Below are 20019 nucleotides of genomic sequence, written 5' to 3' on the forward strand. Positions count from 1 at the left end.
ATATAGCTTTCTGAATTCAAAGGCATGATGCAGCATGGGTTTTAAAAATAATTGTTTAAGATTTCAAAGGGTATAACATTTGATATTTCCATAATTTGAATTTGAGTAAAGGAACAACATTTTGTGTATAAGAATAAAGAGTATTTTTTAAAAATGTTGTGCAGTTTAACTTTAGACATTCCAAATGTCCTATAATTTCCTGAGTGCACTAAATTTTTTTTCTCAATTGGGTTATTAGTATTTTACAGATTTTAAGTGAAAGAAGATCTTGAGTGTATTTGTAAATGAATTGGTCAACTAATGCATCTTTTGTAAGCATGGGTTACTTTTCCCTCTGTGAAAATTCAAAGGTGTAACCAGGTAGGTAATAAGTAGAGCCTTGTTTAGGGATTTTTGAGGAACTTCATATGCTGTCCTTGTCTTCATGTGGAATCCGGATAAATTTTCTGTGCTAAGGAGACAAGGTGTAGAGCAGATCAGAAAGAAACTTTTCTTCTCTTTCTCTCCCTCCCTCTTTCTCTCCCTCCCTTCCCCTCCCCTCTCCTCCCTTCCTCTTCTTTCTTTCCTTCCTTCCTTCCTTCCTCCCTCCCTCCCTTCCTTTCTTCCTTCTTTCCTTTTCCTGGCTGCATGAGAGGTGGGAAATGTTCATTGTATCACCTGATACAGCACCCTAGGGCATTTCATTCCATATATGTTGGGGCATCACACAGTAGACCTTTCAGTTCAACTTTGGGGAATGATTCCTTCCTGTTACTGCTGTATATTCCACCGTTTTCACCCACTTATCGCTTGACTTCTTGCTCTTTTCTCCCTAGACCAGTTTTGTAAAGCCTCTCTGTCTTTGCATGGGTTGTTTCCTCTGTTGGGTTACCTTTTCTTCAGTGCCACTCCTACCTTCTTCACATGCCCATCAGTAAACTTCTGCTCACCCTTCAGATCTCAGCTCAAGCATATGTCCTCCCAATCTCCTCCTCCCCTCTGTTCTCACAGAACCTTGTAACTACCTTAGTTATGAGGGCTTTCACGTTATCTGTCTCCTGTTATACATGACAGCTCTCTGTATATCCTATCCATTTGTGTATTCAGTGCTTAGTAGGTGCTCAATGCATTTTTGTTAAATGAATGGAGAGATGAAATTATGACCCAAAATGAAACACCATTTACAATTAATAAAGAGGAAATATTTGAGATGAGTAAAACTATTTGTCTTTGTTGTTCACCATAGAATTATTTTCTCCCTTTGCAGGCTATGAAAAATATTACTGTAGCTTCCTTAATGTTACTTGATTGAAATGACTGTATGGGTACATTTGTATTTCTGAGCTAGGACAGACTAACAGTCTTTCGGATCAGCCAACCCTCTTGGTGATCCAAAGGGGAACTTTACTTGGGTCAGTGTGGTGCCACTGCTTTGTGGTAGGTTTAAAATCGTTCAGCTTCCAATGACTGTATCATTCACAGTATCCAATCCTGTCTTTTCTTAGGTAAGCTGTTTACATGCTTATCACTCATTTTGTAAGATTGTGCATTTTTATTTTCCTAAAATTGGCTCTGAGCTACTAGGGCTATTCCCTGGTACTAATATGAAAATATTTGGTGAGTAAATCTATATTCATGTTATCCAAACTCTTCTTGATTTTATAAGTCAAAACATTTTTACTTTTGGACTATGTCTTTTCACACTGAGGAGGGCTAGTGTTTTTAGTCGTTTCATGCAAATAAACTGGTGCCTTTGATCCTCCTTCTCATTTGGATTGACTCCATTCTAGGATGAATTTTTGATGTGTGATGACCCTAAATCTATGAATTAGGAGAGAATTTCAAGTTGTCCTTGATTATTGGCTTCATTTGGGCTTATTCTGTCTGTATATTTCACTGTTTTAGTTTTTACTATAAATCTCTATTTCTTGCTAAGAATATACAAATTATGTATCAGATTTCAGTCCCTATGTTTTTAAATTACATATTATATTTTACAGTGTTTTTCTTAAGTGGAATGTGATATAGCAATGTCTTGTTCCATTTTTGTTCTCTCTCCAAATATAGACTGTTAATAATAATTATTATTTTCTATTTATTAATGAAAACATATCTTAGTTGGACTAACGTACCTTTCTAAAAACAATAATAATAAAAGATTCTTGAGTGCTCTGTTGAAGAGATATATAATTATGCATTCTAGCCAAGAATTGCATCAGTAATTTTCAGATTGTGTGCCAGGGAAAACCAGATTTAGAATCAATTAACATATATTTACTATTTACTTATGTCAAGTGTTCTAGGTGATTTCTCATGTAGTTCATTGTTTTGTCACTTTGATCTTAGTAAACTATATAAAGTACTGATAGTGTGGTAACTGTGGAAACCAAGAACCCATACATGTAAATAGTTATAATAAAAAGAAAAGCAGTAGTAATGTATAGTTTTCATAATTTTTCAAAATACTTGAAGTGTGATAGCAAGTTTTTATTCCCATAGTTTCTTTGTGAAGGAGGCAAGACAAGTACTCTCATACCCTAGGGAAGCTAAGACCTGGAGAGATTAAAGGCTCATTCATTCCTTAAACAGAAGTGCATTGAGTGCCTATATATGGGGACAATGATTGAAGGTACAATGATGAATAATTTACCCTCCTTGACTTTGAGAGTAGGAGAGACAGATTTATAAACGAATATATTAGTTGAGAGTATAGTTGATTATGGTAGAAGCACAGAAAATGGTGCACCACAGAAGAGCTGATTTTTAAAGCATTCTCATTAAAGAGTAAGTGGAGACATTTGGCAGAAGAAGGGGAAGAGGGTGAGCAGAAGGACCTTGCAGAAAAAGAGAATGAATATATGGAGAGACCTAGAGTTATGAAAACACCTGGGTGTTTGAAGAACAATGTCAAGTTCAATCCAGCGAGAGCACTACTGTGCAATATAAATATGAATATAGGAGTTAAAATTTTCTAATAGTCATTTAAAAAGTACGAAGAAACAGGTGAAATTAAAAATAATATATTTTATTTAATCCAATACATCTGAAATATTTGTTGTTTTTTCATACTTAAGTATGAAGTATTTGATTTTAAGGATCAAATCAGGTATGCATTTTGCACTTACAAAACATCTCAATTTGGATAAGCCACATTTCAAGTGCTCAGTATCTAGAAGCTTAGAGATGTGTGAGTGTGTATGTGAGAGAGAGAAAGATGGAGAAAGAAAGAGAGGAAAAGAGAGTGAGAAAAAGAATGAAAATGTGTGTGCTCTAGAGGGTAAGTGGAGCAATGAGGCTGAAGTAGTCATTGGAGCCATATTTTGAGAGGCCTTGTATGCTGACTGAATATGGAATTTATCCTTATAATATAGTAGTTTTTGACTGTGCTTCTCAAATTATCTCTGATAAAGGATCAGTTTTTTAAATTTTAATTTGTTGCAGACTGATACTTTTGCAAAATACAATAGCAGTGAGTTAGAAAAATGAAATAACAGAGACATACAAAGAGAAGTTCCATTTTTAAATCATTAGATTTGACAATTATACAGTTATTTTTTCAGTTGTCTATAAAGGTGTCTAAACCAGTGATAGCCAGTGGAACTTTCTATGAGGATAGAAATGTTCTGTCTGTACTGCCCAGTATGGTAGCCACTAACAACATGTAGCTATTGAGCATTTGGAATGTGGCTAGTATGACAGAGAAACTGAATATTTAGTTCTATTTCATTGAAACTAATTTAAATAGAAATAACCACATGAGACTATTGGCTTCTGTATTGCACAGCAGTGGATATGTTTACTTTTAATCTCTGTATTTATCTGTTGTAGTGAAAAACAGTTGTGGACTGGTGTAGGTCCACAAACCGTACTTTGAGTAGCACTGTTTAGAGTATGGACTCTAGAGTTAGAAAGCTTTTGTTTGTCTTTGGCAAGTTAATTAATCTCTTGATACCTTAGGATCCTCATTTGTAAAATGCAAGTAATAATAAGAAACTACCTCATAGAGTTGTTGTGAGGATTAAATGTGGAAGAGGTGGGGTTAGGGAAACCAAGAAAAGATAACATCTGAGAGGGCCTCAAAAGAGGAGTTCAGGAGGCAAAGAGGAAACAGCATATCAAGGAGAGAGAACACTGAAACCCATTTGGATCATACTCTAGAGGGAGGGACAGCAGATAATACTGTCCTAGCCCTGACCCTGCTACCACTGCTGCTACCACTGTTTCTTCCTCTCCTTCCTAGTTATCTTCTTATTTTAATCTTTTAGCATATTTTAAACTGGATTACTAGGTAATATGATTCTGTTATTTTAATAAATGCTACCTTATTAATAAGGCCAATTATTGCCTCTTTACTTCTTCATTCCTGGGTGTTATGGTGCCTGAATTTGATGGTGGAAGTTGAGCAACTGTTGAGAAGGGAAGGGGAATCCCGTTTGAAGAGCAATCCCTGGGTTATGGACAAAGAGCTGTGAGAACCTTTTTTCCTAAAACATGTTTCTTACTTACATAGGTTATTTTAGGAAGAAAACCAACTGGAAAAAACGATGAAGTTCCTTCTCTTCACATTTGTTGGTGTTGTTCACCTTTTATCCACGAACTCTGGGAAAGCTATATATAGAAATGGCATCTCTCAAAAGACTTTTCAAGAAATAAAAGAAGAAATAGCCTGCTATGGAGATGTTGCTAAAGCAATCATCAACCTTGCTGTTTATGGTAAAGCCCAGAACAGATCCTATGAGCGTTTGGCACTTCTGGTTGATACTGTTGGACCCAGACTAAGTGGCTCCAAGAGCCTAGAAAAAGCCATCCAAATCATGTACCAAAACCTGCAGGAAGATGGGCTGGAGAATGTCCACCTGGAGCCAGTCAAAATACCCCACTGGGAAAGAGGAGAAGAGTCTGCTGTGATGCTGGAGCCCCGGAATCACAAGATGGCTATTTTGGGTCTTGGCAGCAGCATTGGGACTCCCCCAGAAGGTATTGTTTGTCTTTTTCAAGTCAGTTTGCTGTGTACTTTATAAAACTAGTGTCATCAGGCTGGCCCAGTGGTGTAGTGGTTAGGTTCGCAGGCTTTGTTTCCACAGCCTGGGGTTTGTGGGTTCAGATCCCAAGCATGGACCTACACACCACTCATCAAGCTATGCTGTGGTGGGATCCCATACACAAAAAATAGAGGAAGATTGACACAGCTGTTAGCTCAGAGACAATCTTCCTCAAGCAAAAAGAGGAAGATTGGCAACAGATGTTAACTCAGGGCCCATCTTCCTCACCAAAAAAAAAAAAAAAAAAAGACTAACGTCATGTGACATAATTTATTATATTATGCATGATTCATATTATAATTTGAGTGATAAAAAAGAAGATATAATCATTTCCCATTCCATTGGCTTAATGAGTTCTCTAGTCTTATACCCTTTTTTTCCTTTCCTTCCTTTCTTTTTTCTATTTCTTTTCTGAAAGAAAGCTGATTGTGTGGGGTCATTTTTTAAATGAAGAATCTACAGCTATTGGCCCATGATACTTATCTGCCCTAACACTTAATAATTTCTATGTAGTGTAACATTAGTATCACTCTGTAGAGAATTGAGATATAAGTAAATAGGATACAAAAACTATGACTTCTTCTAAGTGGCCTCAGTGTGCAGAATTTCTTAAAATTAATGAAATAGGAAACAGAGCCTTGATTTGATTTGAGTTAATTACTTTTACAGAATCTGAGTCTTTTAATGCAAAGAACTATCCAGGGTGGAGTTCTACCTTTACTTATCAGCACCCTCGCTCAGCTTCATCAGACAGTATAAATGCCTACATCAGGATGTATAACCAGTCAACAGCGAACGATCAGCCAGTCTTGGACTATTCATGGACTGTTTTCCTATGGACCCCTCATGGACTATTCATGTATTCATAGACTATTTCTCTATGGCAGAGGAACTAGTTTATAGAAATTAGTTGACCTTCTCTAAAAAGGTTATAGAAACTTTTCACTTTCTCTAATGCCAAGAGGAAGACCTGGTAGAGAAGTGAACGGTTAGTTTAAAAAAAAAATCCTCATTGAGATATAATTCACACATCATAATATTCACCCATTTAAAATATACAATTCAGTGGTTTTTAGTAGGTTCACAGAATGGTGCAACTACCACCACAATATAGTTGTAGAACATTTTCATTACCTCAAAAAGAAACTCCATATTCATTTGCTGTACTCTCCATCCCTTCCCTAACTCCCTGCTAAGCACTAGTTTGCTTTCTGTCTATGGATTTGCCTATTCTGGATATTTCACATGAGTGGGATCATACATTATGTGGTCTTTTGTGACTGACTTCTTTCTTGTAGCATAATGTTTTCCAGGTTCATCTACATTGTAGCATGTATCAGTACTTAATTCATTTTTACTGTTGAATACTCCATTTTATGGATATACCACTTTTTATTTATCCATTAATCAGTTGATAGACACTTTTTTTTCCACCTTTTGCTATTATGAATAATGCTGCTATAAACATTCATGCATAAGTTTTTGTATGGACACGTTTTTATTTCTCTTGTGTATATACCACGGAGTAGAATTGCTGGGTCATATAGTAACTCTATGTTTAACTTTTAGAGGAATTGCCAAACTGTTTTCCAAAGTGACTGCATCATTTTACATTTCCACTAATGTATTCTAATTTTTACGTGTATTTGTTGACCCTTGTCATTATCTGTCTTTTTGGTTATAGCTGTGCGAGTGGATCTGAAGTGGTATCTCATTGTGGTTTTGATTTGCATTTCCCTAATAACTAATGATGTTGAGCATCCTGCTGTGTTCTTATTGGCCATTTGTATATCTTCTTTGGAGAAATGCATATTCAAATCCTTTGCCCAATTTTTAATTATGCTATTTGAATTTTTATTATTGAGTTGTAAAAGCTCTTCATGTATTCTTGATACAAGTCCCTTATCAGATGTATGATTTGCTAGTGATCCCTCCCATTCTATGGATTGTCTTTTCACTTTCTTGATGGTAATGTTTGCTGCAGAAAAGTCTTTAATTTTCATTGAGCACAATTTATCTAAATTTTCTTTTGTTGCTTATTTATGTCTAAGATACTATTGCCTAAACCAAGGTCACAAAGATTTATTCCTGTATTTTCTTCTAAGAGTTTAGTCTTAGCTCTTACATTTAGGTCTGTGAGTTACTTTTTGTAGATGGTGTGAGGTAAGAGTCAAACTTCATTCTTTCACATGTGGTCATTTAGTTGTCTCAGCATCATCTGTTGTAAAGGCTATTCTTTCCCCAATTAATGTTTGTTACATTAATTGTTTTTCAGATGTTACCAACCTTGCATTCCTGGGATAAATCCCACTTGGTTATGGTGTATAAGCTTTTATTTGTTACTGCATTCAGTTTACTAATATTTTTTTGAGTAGTTTTACATCTATATTCTTAAAGAATATTGATCTGTAGTTTTATTTTGTTGTGATATCTTTGTCTGGTTTGGTATCGGGGTAATTCTGCCTACAGAGAATCAGTTGGAAAATATTACCTTGTCTTCTATTCTCTGGAAGAGTTTGTGAAAGATTGTATTAATTCTTTAAGGTTTTGGTAGAATTCACCAGTGAAGTCATCTGGTCCTGATCTTGCTTTGTGAAAAGATGTTAATGATTAATTCAGTGTCTTTCCTTGTTATAGATCTATTCATTTTTTTCTATTCCTTCTTGAGACATTTTTAGTAGTTTGTGTCTTTCTAGGAATTTATCCATTTATCTAAGTTACATAATTTGTTGGCGTACAGTTATTTATAGTATTCCTTTTTAGTTATTTTTATTTTTGTGAGGATAATGTTCTAAATCACTTGACTTCAGCCCAAAGATCTCCCTTTATTTGTTTTTTTTTTTTCAAAGTAGACCTGCTAGCAGAAAATTCTTTAAGCTTTCATCTACCTTTATTTCTTTATTTTATCTTCATTATTGAAATATAGTTTCACTGGATATAAGCGTCTTGGTTGACAATTTTTCAGTTTCAACACTGAATTTGTTATTCCGTTGTCCTCTGGCCTCCCTTGTTTCAGATAGAGAAGTCAGCTGTTAAGGTTATTGAGATTCTCTTGTACGTGATGAGTAGTTTTGCTCTTATTGATTTCAAGATTTTCCTCTTTACTTTTTGTTTTCAGCATTTTGATTTGGATGTATCTAGGCATGGATATCTTTGATTTTGTCTTGCTTGGAGGTTGTTGAGCTTCATGGGTGTGTGGATTAATGTTTTGCATCCATTTGGGAAGTTTTTAATTATTATTTCTATAAATTTTCTTTCTTCCCGTTTTTCACTCTGTTCTCCTTCTGGTACTTCTATTATGACTATATTGGTGCACTAAATGGTGTCCCACATTTCTCTGAGGCTCTGCTCATTTTTCTTCCTTTTTTTCTCTCTGTTCTTCAGATTGCATAACCTGTATCAATCTATCATCAAGTTCATTGACTATTTCTTCTGCTAGGTTAAATATACTATTGATCCCCTCTACTGAATTTTTCTTCTCAGTTATGATACTTCTTAACACCAGAGTTTCCAATTGGTCTTTTGTATAATTTCTATCTCTTTATCAGTATTCTCTATTTGATGAGACATTGTCATCATGCTTCCTTTAATTTTTTAAGTATGGTTTCCTTTAGTTCTTTGAACGTATTTATAATAGTTGCTTCAAAATCTCTGTCTGATATGTCTCACAGTTGGGCCCCCTCAGAGGGAATTTCCATTGCCTGCTTTTTTTCCTGTGTTCCATTTGCAATTTCCTATTTCTTTTCATGTCTCATAATTTTTTTTATTGAATACTGAACACTTTAAATTGTATATTCTAGAAATTCTAGATGCTGATTCTTCTCCCTTCCCCTCTCCTGTCCACTGGAGGTTGCTGTTGTTTTTGCTGCTTGTCTTGTCCTTTGTTTAATGACCTGGTTGTACTAACTCTGTGAAGTCTCTTTCGCCCTCAGTGTATAGATTCTGATGTCCCTGTTCAGATTGATTTTCCCTTATTCTTACTTTTAGTCTGGCCCCCTAGGAATCACCCCTGGGTCTGTGGCTTATACATTTGTATATTATTTAATTATATTATTATATTTAATTATATTATTATAAAAAATATATTTGTCAATGGTTGTGCTTAGGTTCCTTTAGCCAGTTTTATTTTTGCCCTTTACTATTGGATGTTTATGTGGTTTGGAGGCTATTATTAAAACTTAAGGAGTTAATATTTTTGCCCCAAATTCAGCCAGGGCCTAGTACGTTGGAAGATCCCTCTCCAGTCAATCTTGAGAGGGCTCAGCCTTGTGCGTGCACATAGTCTTCCAGCCTAGTAGGATGCATGTGATTTTATTATTAAGCCAGGCTTAATAATATTTTCCCTTGTGTCAGAAGGGCTTATTTTTCAACCAGTCTTTGGTCAGAGGCTCTGCTTCAGCCTCTTGTGCCAGTGAGGCTTCTGTCTTTTGTTGGTTGATCTGTGTGCAGCTAGGGAAATGTTTTCAATCTGACCCATGTCCTGTTTTGATTGTTCCTGAGTAGGAATATGAGCATAGCCTTCCCAAACCCCAGGGTTTACTGTGATCCCGGGAGGGTTTTTCTTGGTTATTTCTTTCCATGTTTTCTTCTGTTAAACTTCTGATTGCTCTGCCATGTTGCTTGTTGCTAGCAGTGTCATGAAGCTACCAGCACCTGCTTTATTTCTTTCTACCAAGCTCTCCATGGTTTTCAACAACACCCTTAGGCATGAAATTCTCTATTTTCTGTTCCAAGTAAAGTCACTACTTTGGGTAAGAACTGCAAAGCTCTTTATCCTCCTGGCTTGCCTCTTGCCTTGGAGAACCTCTGTGCTACTGCCCAGGAGCTAGGCACAATATAGTGGCCTGCTTCACCCAGAGTGATATCCCTAGCAGGTGCTAGAAGGAGAAGGTGATAGTTCCTCATCTTTTCAGCTTGCCTCTCCCAGCATGAGGCCTCTGCCTATGAGTGAGCTGAGACAGTGGTGATCAGGGTCCCAGTATTCTTGGTGGCTAAAATTGGGGTAGGGTTTCCATCATACAACGAGGGGCTGGGTAGAGGAATGGGGCCTCAGTCCTCGTGGATTAGAGTGGCCATAATAGAGTTTCTGTAACATGGAGCTGGGGATAGGAGAAGGAAGCAGATCAGGGCCCAAATGCTACAGACTCTCAGTATTCTAACTCAGATTTAGTAGATTTTCTTGAATGAATGTTTCTCTATTTGCTGCATTCTCTTAGGAAAATTTTGAGAGACTTTAAGTGATTTTTTAAAAATAATTTTCCTAGTTAAATGTTTTGTAGGGGAGAGGATCTGCCAAGTTTCTCACCTCACCATTCTGGAAGTACCATTGGGATGGCCAGTTCTGGTCTCTCTTAGGCTGCATGAATAGGTGGTAGAGTTCCCTAAGGTGTTAGGGCACCCCTCAGCCTGGGTTCTATAGTGTCAGCCAGGAGTTTTGTTCAGTTGCCTTCTGTTATGCACTAATCTGTGTTAGACACCAGCCTATATATACTTTTTCTTTTTAAGCCCTCCCAACTGTCTTAAAAGGTTGAGGTATTTTTTTTTACAGATGAGAAAACCAGACTCCAAGAGGTTAGGTAGTTTGCCCAGAGTACACAACTAGTAAGAGGCCAAGTTCAAGCATGAACAACTGTCAAACTCCAGAGTTTGTGCTTTTAGTCATTAGACTACCTTGCCTCATATACAAATATTTTGATGTTATTTTCATTTATAAGATTTCCCTTTTTAGCCATTTGGCTGAAGCAGATCTGTCTCAAAAGCTGCTGATACCTGTACTATGAAAGAAGAATTTATTGATGTCAGCACCTTCTTTTTGGACATGTTTTCTCATTCCCATTTCTTTCTATTTTTTTTTTTTTTGTCAGGAATATTGGCCTTGAGCTGACGTCCGTGCCAATCTTCCTCTATTTTATGTGGGATGCTGCCACAGTGTGGTTTGACAAGTGGTGCTGAGTCTGTGCCCGGGATCAAAACCTGCGAACCCTGGGCCGCCGAAGTGGAGTGCACGAACTTAACCACTAAGCAACTGGGCCAGCCCCCCATTTCTTTATTATCCTCATTTCTCATTCTACAGCTGGACCTGCTCGTCCCTGGCTATCTGCCTGGTATTGAAAACTAAGCCAAGTTACTGATTGCTCCTGGGGCCTTCAAAACCTTGGGGAGGTGAATTCTACTTACTGGAATCTACTGTGGTGTTCCAAGACTCACTTTCACCCAACTCTTCATTCCATTGGGCTCAAAGTCGAGAAACAGTTGTCTGGCAATTGCACTATTTTAAGCTCTGAGGAGACCGGAGAGTTAGGCTGGACCAGGTATAGAAAAATTCTCACAAGAAATAGTGTGAAGTCAGCATAAAGGGACATCTAGATGCAGGTAGTGTGGTGCAGAGCTCATCTCCCACAAACCCCATGTTGTGTCCTTCGTTTAGCCGCCTACTAGTTGTGTGACCTTGGACCAGTCATTTAATCTCTATGGGCCTTAATTTTGTTACCCGTAAAATGACAGAAGACTGGAATATGAATCTGTAAGGTCTCTTCCAGATTGGAAAGGCTGTGATTTTTATGAGAAGTCACAAGAGATCAGTGAAGCTAGAGTTCATGAGAGCAGGTGTTTGCTTTGGAGCAGATTCCTTATATAACCAGAGGTGATTTTTTTAACTTTCTAATTCTAGACTTGACTATTACAGTGTGTGTTAGTTTATTTGTGTGTCAGGGTTAGGGCTCTGTGAGCTATATGTGGAGAGTTGGAAGAAGACAGATATACAAGCAGGCCAAGCAGCACGAAATGCTGAGCAAAACTTAGAAGTAAGGCAAAAGAAAGTATAATCTCCAGTCAATCCTGAGATAATACAGCAGACATCAGATTTAAATAGACCAAGTAAAGGAATGAGAATCAGCAGCCAAATCCCGGAGAGACTGACATATGGATGAGAAAGAGGAACTTGGACAGAATGTTGTTGCTCTCCCTCAGTAGATACAACTCTGTGGGTCTTCAGGATGCAGTCTCTGAACCCCACACAGCAGATCATTGAGCATTTAGTAATTTTCCAAGGAGACTGACATCTTTATAGAGGTACTGGGTTTTTCTAAAATATTATGTTACAAATTGTCTGCTTTGAATCAGTTTATGAGCTCCTGGAGGACTGGACTGAATCTTATCCATCTCTCTATCTTCTGTACCTAGTACCACACTCCATACATAGTAGTTATTCATTGCATGTTTGAGGATTACTGCATTTTTTTAGGTAGCTCTTTCCTTAGAGTATTAGTTACTTGTAATAATAAAAAAATAGTGCTTCCTTCTACATACTGATGATGTTGTTGACCCATTGTCATTTGCTTAGATGTTTTTCTGATTATAGAATTAATATTTTTATGTTGTAGAAAATATAATATTCTCATTATAGAAAACACGTGCATAATATATAAAAATCATAAAAATCATTTGTGATATTTTCCTCTGGAGTCATTGCTAGCATTTTTATTTTTCCCTCTAATCTTTCCATAGTCTTTCCAAGATTATTTCCTTCTTCCTTTTTTCTCCTGTTTTAAATAACATGGTTGTAAAAATCCTTTAATACCGAAGAAGAGATTTTTATATTTTTGATAAATATCAGAAAAGGAGAAATGATTGGAATATTTCAGGAAGTCTCAAGAGGGTGACAAAGAAATAGTTTTGAAACTGCTCCTATAGATATAAAAAATGCCAACAAAATACTTAGAAACCACCTTTTCTCTCAATGTTTTTAGTTACTTAAAATGTTAATATAATAGAATATATACATTACAGATAACAAATTATAATACAATGTAAACATAATATATTTAATTATTAAAAATTTTAATATAAATTTTGATACTTTAAGGTTCTTGATACATTTTATTAAATTGTTTTCCAGAAAGGTTGTGCTCTCCTATCAGGAGCGTTTCTTAATATTCTAATCCCTGTACCTTCATCTGTATTGGATATTTTTTCCTAATCTTTGCTAAAAGTGACATTTCATTATTATTTTACTTTGTATTCCTTTTCTTATTCTTGAGGTAAATATTTTCATGTGTTTATTGGTTACTTGTATTTTTCTTCTTTAAATTATCTGTTAATATTCCATTCCCTTTTTTCTATTGGTGCTTTAATGATTTCCTACTTGATGTATAGGAACTCATTACACAGTAAAGATTTAAATTCTTTGATTGTGTTTGATTCAAATTGAAGGTGTTTCAGCTATTGAGATGGTTTATATTGATCCATCACCTCCTTTTTAATTTCTTCTTAAGAGCTTATTTATTTCTCATATTTGAGGAGGATTGACTGGCTCTGGAGGTTATTTAAGACTGTAAAACAGCAAAGTTGACTAATCGATGCTCCCTCTGTCCTATCAAAGTGTTCTAAGAAACTGAGCTGTTTAGCTCAGTTTACACAGACTTTGGAACATCAGCATCATGGTTTGTGGAGTAGGGGCGACTTGCTCTTAAAACTGCAATTACAACCTTCAGGTCCCAGTCTAGCTGGACTTGGATTTTGAGCATTGTGCGCTGATTGGTACTTCTGCTGGTTCATGTCAAAGTGTGTGTATTTCATGACTTTTCTTTATGAAAATGATTTAGGAATGGGAGGAAGAAGAGATATAGATAGCATTAGACTGGGCTTAATGTGTAGAGTTGACTGGTAGTTAATGTTCACCACTCTAGCTGGTTTAAAGTTAAAGCAGACATGGGTGTATTACAGGATTTTAAATGGTTTACAGAATCACTGAAAAACAGAAGGATGCAGACTTTAACTTGAGCTTTTCAGGAATGAATTTGAAAACCATTCTATAGAACCACAATATCAAGACTGCTATTGCCTTTCCTAGATTAATACTAGATCAGAAAGCTACTCTACAAAATCCAGACATTTCCATGATTGTGCTTGTCTCTAAAACAGTAGAAGCAGTAGAAAATAGCCTCCACCTAATTTCTGCCTTCTAGATCTTGTTCAAGTGCATAAAATTGGTGACACTTAAATTACTTCTAGAACCCTAATGTAAGAAGTCTCAGAAGTGTAGTTTTTAGGTTTTTAGTCTTTATAGACAGAAAGACACATTTAAAGGAGGTTGGAATGGATGTTGAATGCCAATTGTCCATATCCAGCACAATGCTCATTTCATTATGCCTCTTCATAACAATATGAGATGAACTTTTTTTCATAAATAAATAAATAAACAAGTGAAAAAACATAGCCATTGGTTATGTAGTACAACTAACACTACCAATAGCAATTTAATCCTCTGTGGCTAATGGATTATAATGGATTTAATAGGATTAAAGAGAATATGAGGAGAGTAATCATGAAATGAAGTGGAGGCATGTCTCTGGGCATCATGATGGATTGAAGAGGAATATTCGAGGCTGCTTGTCAAGTTTGCCATATAAATTGAAGTGGATTCTCGTTCATCTTTTCTACTGTTTTCCCCTTATCTATTTGCATACTTCTCTTCCCTAGGCCTCATCTTAAATGTTGGCATTTTCAAAGGTTTCTGCATATGAACATTCTCCTAAGTAATATAATCCAGTCCCATAGCTTTAAGTATCACCTATATACTTATGAATTCTAAGTGTATATATATATATGTCCCTGACTTCTTGCTACATTTCCAAGAATGACTGGATGTCCTGTGAGCCCCACAAACTCAGCATCCTGTCTTTCCTGTGTTTCTCATCTTCGTTAATGACATTGCCATCCATCCAGGCACACATGCTCAAAGTTCTGCTAATATCTGATATGGTATCTTGCTTTCATGTTTTAGTCCTCTGCCTGGAATTAAGGATTCAGCTCAAATGTCTCCTCTTCTGTGGAGAATTTTCTATGTTTGCTCATCCCCAAAGAAGTATTAACCACTTCTTCCTTTCTGCTTTTTCTGTACCCTATACATGCTTATATCATAAGCATTTCTGTACTAGATGATAAGCCTCTTAGAGTCAGAGATCCCAGTTTCAGTGGTTTTCAACTGGTCATGGTTTTGCTCCCCAGAGGAAATTTGGCAATGTATGGGCACATTTTTGATGGCTGTGACTGAGAGGGAGTGCTACTTGAGTTTAGTCGGTAGAGGCTAGGAATACTGCTAAACAGTCCACAATGTACAAAACAGGCCTCCCTTTTCCCCTCAACAAATAATTATCCTTTCCAAAATGCCAATACTGCCAAAGTTGAGAAACTCTGCCCTAGTCCTTAGCATAGTGTCTCATACACAGACAATTGTGAAGAAATATTTGTTGAATGAGTAAGTCTTTGCATTGATCTCAATCTAACATTCAGTTAGTCACCAACCCTTAAATGTCACATATGAGTCCTTTTTTGCCATTCTCACTGTCACATCAGAATTCAGGACCTAACATCTCCTGCTTACAGTGTTATAATCACCCCCTAATTCATCTTTCTGACTCCAGTCTCATTTTAATCAATTACCATACTGCCGCTTCAATTGTCTTTGTAAAATATAGATCTCATTATGTCATTCCTTTGCTTAAAATCTTTTCCTTGTTCAGGGTATAGTTTAAATTCTTATGAGCTTTTCAAAAGTGATCCCAGGCTGTGTTTCTAGGCTCATGTCTAGTTTCTCCCCAGCCACACACCTTATGCTTCAGCCACACAGGCCTAACTGCTCTTGCCTTGACAAGTTCATACCTCCTTGGCTTAAAAACTGCTTCCTGGACCTCTAGCCAACCTAACCCTAAGCCTAATCAATCCTGACCCAACCCAACCCAACCATTCTCTGCTTAGAGAGTTCCTATTCATTTTTAAAGACTCATTTAAAATGAATCTTTTCTCTAAAGTTTTTTTTTGAACCCGAACCTAAATGAACTTAATTGTTCTTTCGTCTCTATTCGCATAGCACTTTGTTTGCCTGTATTATAGAATGATCACAATTTATTATAGTTGATTATTCACATGGTTATCTCTTCTGAGAAACTGTGACCTCCTCCAGGGTAAAAGCCACATCTTGCTTATCTTTGTGTCTCCCTTAGCACTGGGGCCCAGTGCATGGTATGTAATAGATGCACATTAAATATCCATTGATCTCATGAGTAGATTGTGAGAAATATCACACATTTAAAAAGGGTATTTACAATGGGGCTGGCCCCGTGGCCGAGTGGTTAAGTTCGCGCGCTCTGCTGCAGGCGGCCCAGTGTTTCGTTAGTTCGAATCCTGGGCGCGGACATGGCACTGCCCATGGTTTTGAAGCTTCTGGAGGCAGAGATGATGTCTCATTTCATTTGCTTTGTATAGCCTTTGGTATAGTCAGACCTTTAGAGCACATTAGTGATAATCCCAATGATTAATTTTATGGAAAAGCTTCCAGGAAGAGGTTTTCTTTTGAAATTCTAAAAGTATGGATATTGTTCCCTGGAGACCTGATGATGAAATAATGTAGGTTGAGAGTACCCAGGTATCCTTTTTAATAAACACGCTTTTCCAGCTCACATTTCATCCCTTCCTTCCTTTAGCAAATATCTCTGCTGACTCCTTTTTTCTAACAGAAAATATCATTGGTTAATAACTGTAAATTTTTGATAATGGATGTTGTGGGTGAATCTAAGAAATGTGTTCAATAATCAAATGGTTATCATTAGTGTTGTATTTAATCATGCAGAACTAGGAAATTTAGATATTTCTTCTCGATAGTTGTGATTCTCTATGTCTCTTTATTTCTCTTTTTCTTTGTGTCTCTCTTTGTTATTTACTCTGTTTCTCTCTCTGTGTCTCCTTCTCTGTACCTCTCTCTGCTAACCATCTCTGTGTTTCTCTCTATTCCTCTCTTTATCTCACTCTTTCTTTCTCTCTGTCTCTTTCTTTGTTTTGGACTCTGTCTCTTTGTTTTCCTCTCTTTTTGTTTTCCACCTACTAGTTTCCGGTTCATAGCCTTACCAACAGGATAGTACAAGGCTGATGTATTTTCAGCTCTCAGGTTGTTGCTCTAGATTTAATTGGGACTTCTATCTTTTTCTTGGTCTGTAAAAGTCCTCTTTGACAGCCTCATTGTATTCTTAGAATTACAGTCACTTGAAGCAAGCTGGTGAGTATATATTTTGTACTCTTACAGCAGTAAAGAAAAATTTCATGATGTGTTTTATGCTGAAAGTGGTTTCTTAAGAATCAGTGCCATTTTAAATGGCTGTTGGGAAAATGCATTAATAATATCAATTAGCTGAAGGCACTTTGATTTCTCCAGGGGAGCTCAATAGGCCAAGGCCTTATGGGACTCCTTACTTTTTTGATTTTCTTTGTCTTGAAAAATTGCATGTAAATTTTCCAGAAACTTTCAGAACTTTATATGATCAAATTGAAACTTCTTCTGAGGAAAACATTAGGAATATTTGTCTTCTTTAGTAGTAGATGGCTTAGAGCTTTTAGGTCATCTGCTGGTGAATGCACTGGAGGCTCAAGGCCTGATTGACAAAGTGAGTGATAAATAAACCACTGAGACCAGATGGCATCCACACAGTATTTTTCAAGGAATTTGAGGGTGAAATTGTCAAAACTTGGTTAAATTGTGTTTAACCCTTGTTAGTTGCCATCTGGACCCCAAAATGGTCAGATTTTCCTTGGGACCGCCTTCCAGAGGAATTCTTCCAAAAAGACCTTGAAAAGTACATTTTGTTGGTGATCATTACTTCTTTATTTCATATCATACACATGACAAGGTAATGTGTAGGGTATTTCTGAAAGGTGCATATAGACTACAAATTGGAGGGAAGATGATGTCTGAATCATGGTAGAAACCGAAGATAGGGCCAGATTGGATTTATAGCCAGTGGAAACTATTGCACACGTATAAATAAGGGAATTTTGGGATATACCTTTTTCAGAAAACTTTCTCTTGACTCTGTGACAAATGTTTGGGAAAGGAGAAAGTTCAGATTTGAGGGACTAATAGTTTGTACTAATGGCCTTAGAAATGGAGAACTGCATATTATTAAATAAAAATCAATTAATACATTTTGGATATGAGAGATGAGGAATGGGAGGAATCAAAGATTATAAAGCTTTCAAGTCTGGGTTAGTAGAAATGGCATAATGATATCAGGGAGAGAAAGAAGAAGACTGGGAGGGAAGTTGGCTGAAGATGGTGGATAATGGGGTTAATTTTTAATACACTGATCTTTCAAGGTTGATTCCACAGAAAGCAGTCATGTCCTTTTATAAAATGTCCCCAAATGCCCCAAAGTGATAACAATGAACCAGGGTAGCCGCTGATCCCACCTGTGTGGCATTTCTTATTTTCTTCAGTTAAATTCTACAAACTATTGAGTCCTCTGTTGATACTGCCACAACAGTGATTCCTGTTTACTTATCTGTGAAATCAATGTACTATGAGCTTCATGCAGACAAGGGATGCTTATAATCTCTGTCTCTCCAGCCCCTAAGCTAACACCTGCCACATGGCAGGTGCTCAGTAATTGGTTATTACATTGGCATCCACTGTATGCCCAGCACAGGGTTAGGTGGCAATGATACACAGATGGATCTAACAAGGTGAAAGCACTGGTATAAGTAAGATGGGAACATTGAGAAGAGGGAGATTAGTTCTCTCTTGGGGTTGAACAAGCCTTCAGAGGGACATGACATTGCAGGATGAAGGATTCACTGGGACTAAGAAGGGAGAAACAGTATTCTTAGGAGAGGAAAAAAGAGAGCAAAGGCATGAGGGTGTGAAAGTGTAAGATGTACTTGCCCAATGACTGGAGGAGCAGACTCATGGTGAGAAGTAGGAAGTGGATGGTGATAGCACTGGAAAGGTACAACGGTAGATATAAAAAAACTTGCTAAGGTCATCTTACGTATTCCTACGTTTATTAGGACAAAAATTATTTCTAGGGTGAGGAAGGAAGGGGAGGGTGATTACAAGGTAACCTAATTTGGTATCTCTTAGTAGTAGCATAGAGAACTATGAATAAAGTGTTTTGAGTTTTAATCTTTGCTACTAATGTGACCAGGACAAAGTTATAAAAATTCTCTGAACTTCTGGATTCAGTTTCTATGATACTTATAAATATTATTATTAGCATAATTTGTATTTTATATGTGAGAATTCCTGAGAGTTTTTTTTAAGTAAGATATCTAGTTTTTTGTTTTTTAAAAATCTAATAAACCAAACAACAGCTCATACTCTTGTGATCATAAGGGATCAATGAAATAAATTTGAGACTCACCTTTACAGGCAACTGTTAATCTCATTGCCTGGTAATGTTCCCCTCCTCCTTCGTGCTGCCATTTTGTAAACTCTCTTGTTAAGTCTTACTATGATCCAAGTGACTTTAAAGCTAATGCAGCTTTTAGTGACAAAACGAATTATCTGCAAATTTTTTTTCTTTTAATTCAGACTGCCATATTGTGCAGCTCCTGAACCTTACCTTTCAAGTGCACTTCCTCACTTAATTGCAGGGAAATTACCACAACACATTCAGTGCTTTGTTTTCTAAGAAGGCTCTTGGCTCTCTCAGTTCGTGGAATAGGACATTTGCCCTCAGACTTCATTTAAGCATTATTTTCATCCTGAAGAGCATTTATTAAGCACTTCTCTGGAGGCACTATGGGTGATATACCTGGTATGGACAAATACTAAATAGCTAATGACATGCAAGCGGGAAGTATAAGTTCCATACTGTTTTTGAAAATAATATTTTCCTGATTATAAAGGGAATGCATTTCTTTTCAAATGTAGAAATTTGAAATATAAAGAAAAGCACATGTAGGAAAATAAAATCACATGAAATCCAATTGCCCAAAAGTAAGAGCTGTAAATAATTTGATGTGTATTCATGCTCTTTTTTTGTTCTGTACATTTTGAATGTTTTTATATATTTACAATGTGAACGTTTCTCCTCTTTCTTCCAGAACCTGGCTTTGAGGTTGAATCCTGATTCAATTGCTAATTGGCAATGTGACCTTTACCAAATTATTTAAGCTTTCCAAGGCTCTGTTTTGTTTTCTGCAAAATGGGGATAACAATAGTGTTTAC

The 20019-nt window shown here is 36.6% G+C and overlaps 1 protein-coding gene across 5 annotated transcripts in view; it reads left to right on the forward strand.

The window, feature by feature from the left end:
• The window catches only part of CPQ (carboxypeptidase Q), a 460617-nt gene that overhangs the window by 103757 nt on the left and 336841 nt on the right, over positions 1–20019 (forward strand). For all 5 annotated transcript variants that reach the window (XM_044743942.2, XM_070481372.1, XM_070481375.1 and 2 more), the window contains one exon: positions 4490–4956. In XM_044743942.2, the coding sequence (XP_044599877.1) occupies positions 4524–4956 (433 nt within the window). In that variant the 5' untranslated portion in view covers positions 4490–4523. The remainder of the gene's footprint in view (positions 1–4489; positions 4957–20019) is intronic.

Source organism: Equus asinus, chromosome 12, assembly GCF_041296235.1.
Source record: "Equus asinus isolate D_3611 breed Donkey chromosome 12, EquAss-T2T_v2, whole genome shotgun sequence".
NCBI classification, from domain to species: Eukaryota; Metazoa; Chordata; class Mammalia; order Perissodactyla; family Equidae; genus Equus; species Equus asinus.